Source organism: Cystoisospora suis, assembly GCF_002600585.1.
Source record: "Cystoisospora suis strain Wien I chromosome Unknown contig_3395, whole genome shotgun sequence".
NCBI lineage: Eukaryota > Apicomplexa > Conoidasida > Eucoccidiorida > Sarcocystidae > Cystoisospora > Cystoisospora suis.
In genome coordinates this window covers 1,211-11,366 of record NW_027156190.1, presented here as the reverse complement: position 1 = coordinate 11,366, position 10,156 = coordinate 1,211, and the positions used below count along the sequence as shown (strand labels likewise).

The 10,156-nt window shown below is 42.2% G+C and overlaps 2 protein-coding genes across 2 annotated transcripts; one reads left to right on the top strand and one right to left on the bottom strand.

Moving 5' to 3' along the window:
- Positions 1-53: 53 nt before the first annotated feature.
- Positions 54-2,971, top strand: CSUI_006650 (ribonuclease h1 large subunit). The gene is made up of 3 exons (XM_068066804.1): positions 54-539; positions 1,157-1,283; positions 2,315-2,971. Exons 1-3 carry the CDS (start codon positions 131-133, stop codon positions 2,550-2,552), a joined length of 774 nt encoding a protein of 257 aa, XP_067921221.1. The 5' UTR covers positions 54-130; the 3' UTR covers positions 2,553-2,971.
- A 2,126-nt stretch (positions 2,972-5,097) lies between these two features.
- CSUI_006649 (zinc finger (c3hc4 ring finger)) lies at positions 5,098-10,145 on the bottom strand. The gene is made up of 4 exons (XM_068066803.1): positions 9,623-10,145; positions 8,499-8,552; positions 6,352-7,847; positions 5,098-5,131 (listed from the first exon to the last, which is right to left on the bottom strand). Exons 1-3 carry the CDS (start codon positions 10,081-10,083, stop codon positions 7,748-7,750), a joined length of 615 nt encoding a protein of 204 aa, XP_067921220.1. The 5' UTR covers positions 10,084-10,145; the 3' UTR covers positions 5,098-5,131; positions 6,352-7,747.
- Between the last annotated feature and the right edge of the window lie 11 nt (positions 10,146-10,156).

Genomic DNA, 10,156 nt, shown 5'->3' with positions numbered 1-10,156 from the left:
AAGAGAAGTAAAAGAAGAAGAAGAAGATTGGCCTATTTGGTGAATGGCTGTGCAGGTAGCGGAGAAGGCAGATTCCTTATTCCCTGTAGTTAGTGCAGCATCGATACTCGCCAAGGTCACTCGAGACACTATGTTAACTCAATGGAGGCCTCTCTGGTCTCTCTCTTCAGAGACACCTACTCCTACTATCTCCACAACTTCTTCTCCTCCTCCGTCTCTCTCTTCTTCTTCTGGTCGAGGTGACGAAAGAAAAGATCTCTCTGGCGCTGGTGAGGAGGAGAAGAAGCAGAACGAAGAGAAAGAGAAAGAAGGAGAGAACAAGAGGAAGAGAGAGAAAAGCGACGATGGTAGTCGGAGAGAGGAAAGTAAAAGATTCAAAGAAGAGAATGGATCTAAACAAATCAAAAGAGAAGAAGAAGAGGGCGAGAAATGGAAAGAAGAGAAAGAAGAAGAAGATCACGAAGAAAAGAAGATTCATCTTGGCGATATCAAATCTTCTTCTTCTCCCTCATGGAACTTCGGCAGCGGATACCCTGGAGGTATACATACACACGAACGTTTCTCCTATCTACGCATTCGCACTTCTATCTCTCCTTTGTATATCTATCTGTCTATATATCTCCTGACTGTCTACCTATCGACTGACTGATCGGTCACGATCTATCTAGCTATCTTTAATCTAGCTCTCTTTAATCTAGCTATCTTCAATTTATCTACCTATCTACATTATGTATCTATATGTATATCCATATCATATATGTATGTGTGCTTACCGATGTCTGTATGCAGATATACATACACACGTAGTGAGAGAGAGAAAGGTCATATGTATCCCTCAATACATACACTTGCATATCTATGTGCATACACTCTCATATATCTATATGTATAGATGAATGTAGAGATAGCTATAGATATGTCTGTCTAAAGAAGAAGCCTATGATGACTAGCCGTTAGATAAGAAGAAGAAGAAAGAGGTATTTTCCTTATTATACATATGTGCGTAGGGTATGCTGTGCCTGCCCTCGTCCTGTCTCTCTCTCTCTTTCTTTCTTTACTCCTTCATCTTTCTTTCTTTGCCTCATTTTTATGTCTTTCTTTTCTCTTTCTTTCTTTCTCTTTTTCTTTCTCTTTTCGTATTTCTTGGCTGTTGTAGATGCCTTGACACTGAAGTTTCTGAATGAGAATTTCGATGAGGTGTTTGGGTTCGATTCCTCCCTCGTCCGATTTAGTTGGTCCACAGCTAAGCTCATCTTCGAGAAGCGAGGTGTCCCTGTGGATTGGTAAGTTAAAGTGCACATAAATCAGATGAACGCTTCTTCTCCTTCTTCTTCTCATTCTTTTTCTCTTCTTTCTTTCTTTCTTTCCAGACTGGAGACACATGAGGACGTTGTCGTCCATTCATATGTCGCTTTAAACAGAAACGTATGCAACTATCTGATATATGCATGCACACATAGAGGAAAGGGTGTAGAAAGACTCCGAAAATGGATAGATGACCTGATAGATTTCAACAGAGACAGCGAAGCTTCTATGAGGTACACCACCTTTGCGTATCCACCTAGACATATATGTATATATATGTACATATGTATGTATACGTATACATATATATGTGTATATACACACGCATACACCCGATCCTCCTGGATGTTTTCAAGTTGCCTAAACTGTAGAAATCTGAAGTAAGAGGCTACCTCATACATTTCTGTATATATACGTATGTATACGTCGTCTGCCTTGTTTGGAATGTGTATGTCTAGACACTAGCTAGTAGTCGTGTCTACTCTGATGTGAAGGACCATCGGGGAGGGGGTGAGAGGCGCGTCTTCCAACACACGAATACATACACAGAGGGTCCCCACACCCTCACTTTGTGGATGTGCCATATACATGTGTATCCTCTGCTCTCTCTCTGTAGATCATTTGGAGTTCTACCTAGATGGACAGGTAGGATAGGTGTTCTGTCTCCACACTATTCTTCAGATAGTAGGAAAGTGCGAGTATGTAGTTGCTACAGATAGAAGATGACTTAACCAGATAGACTACGCATACATATATATATATATATATGTATAGAGATACATCGTGTCCTGAGTTTGTTTGTATGTACGCTTGTACATAGACATTTCCATGTATAAGTTTTGTCTTTTTGGCTGTGTGAGGAGTAGATCTGGTGAAGGGGATTCCTATGAAGGCTGTCTTTCGTGTCTAGTGTATATGGAACTATAGACATATATGTAGATCCTCTACTCTTCTTCGTGTGAGTATGTCTCTGTCTCTCTCTGTCTACTTCATGTCTCGTGCTGCGTAGGTACGATGAGGTGGACGATGGTGACGACGGAGAGAAGGACGAGGCATCCGGAGGAGAGAATAAGGATGGGAATTTGTCTAAAGCAAAGAAAGGGAGACAAAGTCGCATTACAAGCTTCTTTCAGATGAGACCCCAAGGATTCAAATCGTCTTCTTCATCCCCCTCCCCGAATATAAGCCGACCCGCTTTCTTTGTCCGTAATCACTTACAGCTTCTCTCCGATTTACCTCTCTCCTAACACATACATACACCAGTCTTGTCTCTCTGAAGAACGAAAGGTGATTTATCTTTCTGTTTGGATGAAAAGCTCTTCATTCAACCGATCAGAAAGAAAGAAAGCAAGAGAGAGATTGCTTCTTGTTTCGTCCTCTTTCCCTTAGGTTTAAGATGGAGACAATTGACGAGTGGCTTGTCACGTTTGTCTTTCTTTTCTCTTTTCCAGTCATGTTGTTTCTTCTCTCGATCACAGAGAGAAAGATAAAATTTCTCTTTTGAAGCCTTTATACGAGATTATACCCATTGGGGTGTATGTACATACACCCGGAGGGAGAAGGAGGGAGTAGATGAGGCAGGACTTGACCCTCATGTGAATCTGCTTGAAAAGTAGAATGGATGGAGGAAAGATGAAAAAGAGATTTTCTGTTGGCATCTTCTCTTGAGCGTAGCTCCCTTTCTTTTTGATTTCTTACTTTATCATCGCATGCATGCAATGCTTCTTGGGAGTGGTCATCTATTAGTGTGACTATACAGAAGGGAAGAAGAGAAAGGGCGTCTAGACAATAGAAAACTTACTCATAAGACTTTCAAACACACCCAGCGAGGAATGTCCTATGCTCATTCACGTTTCCATTAGCCATCCATCTCCACAAGGAACGAGACAAAAAAAACCGAGTTAGCTGACTAGCTAGCTAGCCAACTAGCTAGCTAGCTACTTTTCTCACTTTTTGACTTCACGAAGAGACAAGGGCGAGATACATTCAGGATACCGTGGTGGATTTGAACCAAGTCTTGAAAGATTTGTAGCCTTCAATTCGTCATAGCCGATCAAAACTTATCCATCCATCGGTTCATCCCTTTAAAGAAACACAACGGTAGAGACGACGTTTACCAGGGTGTCTAGCCACCTAACCTGACCGTTCACTGACACGATGGCCGAGCAAGTCCATTCTTCGTCCCTACCCATTCATCCCTCTCAGAGGCGAAAGATCTTTCAAAACTACTTGAAAAAGCGACAGCATTAACTGTCGATTTCTCTTCTGTCTCAAGGGGACAGGGCAGCAGAGATGTTCGCACGTAGCTCGCAGGCGCGCCATTTTCTGGAGAGACTTCAGGAGAGTCGGAGTGCTTCTCTTTCTGAATGTGTTGCAAGACTTGAGATCTCCCCCTGACGACAAGATCATGTCGAGAAGACTCATTAGAAAAGCAGTCTGTCTGTTTAGAAAACGAAGAAAAGCGTCTTTCTTCTTGCTATTCGCTCGCCTTTCACTACCTTTGTTGACGGCGCTAAAGGAGAGCTCTTTGGACGCTCGAACAGAAGAAGGAAGGATGACTTTCACTTTACTTTCTTCGTGTTGAAGAAAGTCCCCCATAAGCACTTGACTATTCATTCAAGGCTTAAAATGAAGATGGTGTATTTGTGTTCTGTCGGTCTTTCCTTCTTAAGATGAAGAAAGGCTTTTAACCCAACGCTTTTGAGAATGTCCTTCCCTTCGGTCTAGACTTCCACGTAACTAGAGAGAGAGAGATGGATATCTATCTCTCTCGGAGGAGAATCGGCCCCCTCCCTGCCTAAGCCAAGGGACACTTTGAGCACATCGAAAGCTTTACGACCCCTTGGTGTGGGAGGAATCGTGGAGTTCTCCTACCCGTCTGAAGAGGAGAAGATAGAGGACACTTTCTTCTATCCTCTCTACTCAAAGACTCGAGAATGAAGAAAAAAAGAAAGAGTGAGAAAGAAAACCTCTCTCCTCATATCTGTCTGTCTACAGCTCCCCTAGGATTTCGCGGCATTCATTACTCATCTCTCATTCTACATATACGTCTAAACAAAGAGAGAGGGACCGGAGGAAGATAGATAGATGAATAGATGAAGATAGATAGATACATCATGTAACTCTATGAGCTGTTAATTAACAAGTGGAAGTCCCTTTCCGAGCTTTTTCTCAGCTTGAAAAGGTTAGTTGCTCCTCACTGTCATAGTTCCTGTTTGCCACCTCCCTTCCCTTCTAGCTACTCTTCTTATGAGTTCTTTTCAACACTTTGCTCCTTCTTTCCTATCTTTCCTTTGCGCCGCTTCCATCTGTCTATCGGTTTGCAACAGAGAGGATTCATTGACAAAGATCTCCCCTGCATCTTCACCTTCTTTCCTCTACAAGGTAGTTCTTTTATGGTGTAGTGACCGCGCTAGAGATTGATACGAAGGGAGAGGCTGAGGTGACCCTGGCTAGAAAGGATACCTGGAATAGAGAAGAAGACAGACTGTGCGTGTATTTTCTCTATAGGCCGCAGATATCCAAGAAAGCGCCAGAGAATAGGCCTCTTCTTCCTCTTCGCTGTCTGTTTCTCTATCAGACATAGATCTCCATCTGTCTGTCCATCTACCTTGGCATGCGCATGCACTCGCGTGTTCATGCCCATGCATGCGCATGCAAAGAGAAGGCCGAGGTGAAGATTTTTAGGGGTAGAAAGAGAGAAAGAAGGGAAGTCTCTTGACACTGTTGCTGGAATGACCGGCTCATTTCTCATTCGTTCATGACACGAGGATAAAGGAACTTCTCCTTGGTAGGGAGGAGTCGCGAAAGAATTCCAGGCAGATGTCTGATGAGGAGGGAGGGAAGTGAGGGTAAAAAGCCAACCGAAGAAAAAGGATAAGAAAAGAAAGAAGAGAAACGACAAGAGAGGCACCCCCTCCTCCTCCGTGGCGGTCTATAGATAGATTAGTAAGACAGGTTAGGGACAGATTGGAGATAGCTTACAGACTGATTAATAGATAGAGAACAGATCGAGAAATTAAAGAGAGATAGAGAGGCAGAGACCTAGACAGGCAGAGAGACTGAACATAGATAGATACCCTTCCTGATATATGATAGATACACATTTTATGCTTATATAAAACCGGCGTCTGCATGGTATATTTAGATACGAAGAGCCTGATACGGAGAATATACGAACAGCAGAGATATGAGGTATCATCATACATGCATAGTCATATCCACATGGATGTCTATCGACCTATCATATCTAGCAAGAGCAACTCCTTATCCTACCGATTCTGATACTACTACCGCCGTCACTTCAATCAAAAAGATATGAATACGAAGGGGGAGCGCAAAAGAAAGAAAAGAAAGAAAGATAAACCTGATGCGAGACGGACGGGGCCGCATGTAAACTTTTCCTCCTTCTTCTCACGTACATCCCTCTATATCTACGAATCAAAAAACAAGTGTAACATAAGGATATATATAAATATATAGGTATATATGTATATATATATATGTGTGTAGATATACATGTATATATATATATATATATATATGAACGCCTCTTCTGTAGTAAGTATTGGGCCATAACGCCTTTTTTATACATTCAGACTTTTCTAGAAGCGATACCCAGATGTATACAGATAGAAAGATAATACAGAGATATGAAGAGAGATGAATGGAATGGACTTCGCCTCCCTCATTCATCTCTCTCTAGGAGAAAGGGCTAGTTGTCTCACTAGTCTTTTCACATCCTCTGCTTCTCCCGCCCTATACATACATATAGATAGAATGATGAATCGGGAGAAGTGAAGGCTAGCTATCGTTCCATCTGTCTCCCCCACCTTTTTCCACTGCAACTCCCACTCCTCTCCCTGGGTAGATTCGTTCAATCGAGTGGATCAGACTAAACATATACACACATGTAGACATGCATTCTAAGCATACAAATGTATACGGATGCTTCTGTCCATATACACACATATACAGAGGGAGAATTACAGATGAAAGAGAAAGAGATGTAGAGACACATCAAAGATATATCAAAGATATACACACCTATATATCTTTGATCTTTCGTTGATGTGTCGTTACGTCTATTAGCTGTCGTAAACCTATCAGCGACGACAGTAAGCGAGAGATAGGAGGAGACAGAGACAGAGAAAGAGACAGAGAGAGAGAAGAATCAACAGATGTAGCATATCCACAGAGGAAAGATGATGCACAGATCTTTCTTCTTCTTCTTTGTCACCGTGAATTAGATAGGATTAGCTCGGACAGAGAAATCCTCCTCTTCGCAAGATTAAGAAAAGAAAAAGTCTTCTTGCGTTCACTTCAAACAAGCAGAAGAAACAATTTCTCTCTCCTATGCTCCTATCTATCTTCTCCTTCTTCCTGTCTTATCAAGGTCAAATCCCACTCACTCTTGATATTATCCGTCTCTCCTCCTCTTCCATCTCTCATCTGGATAGCTAGCTAGTTAGCTAGCTAGCCAGTGTACATACACCCCAGCCTCCTCCCCCTTCTATTTTTCCCTCAGGTGTACATACACTGTACCTAGTGGAGAAATCACGAGTCAACCTACAAGTAAAGCTTCCCTCGACTTTTCACGAGGGAAGTGGCAATAACGAAATTAGGAGAAAATGGTTTTATTTATCTCTCAATCTCCCTCGCTTTTCTTTCGCTTTCCGTTCCTTCATGTGCAAATCCATCCCTTCTTGAAATCTCTCCTCCTCCTTTCCTTCCTCACTAAAATCCCCCTCCTGTCGATGGACTTCATCCTTTAAGTAAGAGAGCTCAACAGCCTCCCTAGGCCTTTCTCTCTTCTTCAACTCCTTCCTTTTCTCTTCTTTTACCTCTTCTTCCTTTCTCTCCTGTCCTGTCAGTTCAATTCTTTTTCACCTTTCTTTCCTTTCTTAGCAAAGAAGATAGATAGATAGATAGATTAAAGATAGATAGATAGATAGATAGATAGATAGACCGGTAGATAGAAACTCCAGCCCTACCAATCACACGCGCATGCCTCCTCTGAAAAAAGAAGAAGACAACACTTTTCTATCCACCAAACCAAAGATAGAGAGATAGATTAAAGATAGATAGATTAAAGATAGATAGACGAAAGAAGCGTTAGGTAGAGGAGTGGCTGTTTTGTTTTACCAGATTCACCGAGCCACTGAAAGAAGAAGAAGAGGAGAGAAGAGAAAGAAAGAAAGAAAGAAAAGAGAAGGCTTCATCGTCATGATGGTCGTGACTCTAGGAGGGTGGAAGAGATGTGAGAGAAAAGTAGACAACTAAAGTATCTAGTGAGAGAGAGAAGAGGAGGAGAAGAGGAGGAGGAGGCTCTTGAGTTGTCTAGGAAAGTGTTTATATCAAAATTCCCTTCCTTCTCTATCATGCCTTAGCCAAAGAAAGAAAGAAAGAAAGGAAGAGCGAGAACGAGGAAAAAAGACGTATTTCAGATTTGCATTTCTAGATCTCTTTGATCAATGGGGGAGGCATTTGGATCTGAGGGCGTTCCTGTCAGGATATTCACTATGTTCGCTCGACAGATCGGACTGATACAAAAAGAGAAAGAAAGAAAGAAACAAGACAAAGAAGAAGATGGAAAGATCTGTACACATACATGTATATATATGGATACGCACAAATACACATTCTCTCTCTCTCTATTTATATATATATATATATACTATATACAGATACATATTGTATGAGTATCTGTATATTCAAATAGATACACACACACACGCGTGGAAAGATAGAGAAGTCTAGATATACGTATAGAATCTTTTACATAACTTACTAGGAAAAAGAGAGGCTGTGAAAGAAGAGAGAAGGAAACGCTCTACCTTTCCTCCATCATTTGACCTATCTATCTTGAATCTGCCATGTGTTGACCTATCTTTTACCGAACTATCTATCCCTCGTCACGACTATCTACACCGATTCCTACAACATACATATTCAGACATACGTGCAATACCATATATCTATATATATGTATGTATATGCATATATATGTAAACATATGTATATATATATATATATGTATCGACCCGTCGTGCAAAGATATGGATGTGTGTAGAAGACTAGATTCCGATCGAGCTGGGGTGCATGCGTGAGAGAGAAGAATGTTTGGAGAGAGAAGAAAAGAAAGAAGAAAGTGAGTTTGGATCAATAGTGAGAGAATCGCAGATCCTCCTTACCACGCCTGACTCGTCTCGAGCCAATGCTCTACACACGCCTTATGGAAGAAGTGTCTGTTGGAGACAGAAGAAAAGAAGAAGAGAAGAGGAACAAGAGAGAGAAAAGAAGGAAGAGAAAAGAAGAAGGCAAGAGAAGAAAAGAGAAGACGAGGACGAAAGAAAAGAAGAGAACAAGCATGCATACATACACACACAGGTAAGAGAGCGGGGATGAAAAGAAGAAAAGATTGAACGAGAAACAACGACGAAGATCTAAAGAAAGTTCAGACGATCTTTGCTCCGGGCGCCACCCCTGAGTGAATGTTTGAATGAAGGTATACACAACTTCACCTTTCCAGAGAGATCGATGCAGTCCATCCTTTTCATGAAAAAGTAGACACGGATCGAGCTAGCTAGACATGACACCTTCCTGCTTCTTTTCGCCTTCCCTTCTTGACATAAAGACGATGAGGTCTTCGCACCTCCTGTCTACATTTCGACTTCGACACTACAGAAGAAGTAGAAGAAGAAGAGGAAAGAGGGTGTGATACATGCAAAGAGATATGGGGACAATACTACGGAAACAGCTACCTAGCTAGCTAGCTATGTATTCAAGAGCGACAATCGACTCTTCTGACCGTTCCTTGACGTCGTCACAACCGAAATGCCTGAGAAATGAGAAAGAAGACTAGGGTGCTTTCCCCTCTTCATCCTCCTCCCCGAGGTCCTCCGGTGTCTTCTTCCTTCTCCCACGACTCAAAAAGAAAACTTTTCAGTCAAGAAAAAGAGAAGAAGTCAGCAAAGGACGAATAGCCCACTGCTCATACAATAAGAAGCAAGGCATCCACGTAAAAAGAAAGAAAGAGTGAGAAAGAAGACATATCTAAAGACGAGAGAGAAAGTTGTCTTGTCATGATTAACGTCTGATCTCTTCTCGCTTTCTCCAATTCTCTCTTCCCTTCAACGAGATACCCCCACCCCTCCATGACAACTCTCTCCTTCTTTCTTTCGGTAATGCATGCACTCGAAATAAAGTCATCTCCATTCATCCATATTCATATATAGAGAGAGAGACATACATTGATATAGATATACGCAGATGTATGTCGACACATCGACCTATCTCTCTCTCTGTGTATACATACCTGCTATCACAGGGCATAATGAGGACTTGATCTTCATCGTCAAGATCGACCATACAGATAGGACAAGATCGATTGATGGAAATCGATTGTCTCGTGAGTAATCCCGATGTATTGCTAGCACCTCCGCCCCCCCCCCCAAGGCTGTCTTCCATCGTAGTAGTGAGACCTCGATCTCGGCCTCCGTTACTATTGAACAAACTCCTCGATTCTCCCTGTCGATAGGGAGAGGCTGAAGATCTAGGAGAGCTTCTCTCCTGGTCGCTAAGACTTCCGTTACTATTATGGTAATTGTAAGACGAAGAAGATGAAGATGAGGAATGGCTTGATAAATTTTGCATAGGATTCAAAGTAGAAGAGGAAGCGATCAAAGAATCTGTGGCTGTTCCTCCTGGAGAGCCTCCGAGACCTCCCGGGGGAGAGGTAGAGGAGCGACTTAAGAGGTTTGACACGCCGTCAATCATCGCTTGAATCGTGACACCTGGCAGAGATTGACGCTCCGTTGTCTGGATATCTACTTCATGACTATCGACGGCT

Coding starts and splice junctions, on each gene's coding strand:
- CSUI_006650 (XM_068066804.1), top strand. CDS start 131: ATGTTAACTCAATGGAGGCCTCTCTGGTCTCTCTCTTCAGAGACACCT. Junction 540..1,156: donor CGGCAGCGGATACCCTGGAG/GTATACATACAC, acceptor TGGCTGTTGTAG/ATGCCTTGACACTGAAGTTT. Junction 1,284..2,314: donor CGAGGTGTCCCTGTGGATTG/GTAAGTTAAAGT, acceptor CGTGCTGCGTAG/GTACGATGAGGTGGACGATG.
- CSUI_006649 (XM_068066803.1), bottom strand. CDS start 10,083: ATGATTGACGGCGTGTCAAACCTCTTAAGTCGCTCCTCTACCTCTCCC. Junction 8,553..9,622: donor ATTATGCCCTGTGATAGCAG/GTATGTATACAC, acceptor TGTCTCCAACAG/ACACTTCTTCCATAAGGCGT. Junction 7,848..8,498: donor CTCGAGACGAGTCAGGCGTG/GTAAGGAGGATC, acceptor TTTTTGTATCAG/TCCGATCTGTCGAGCGAACA.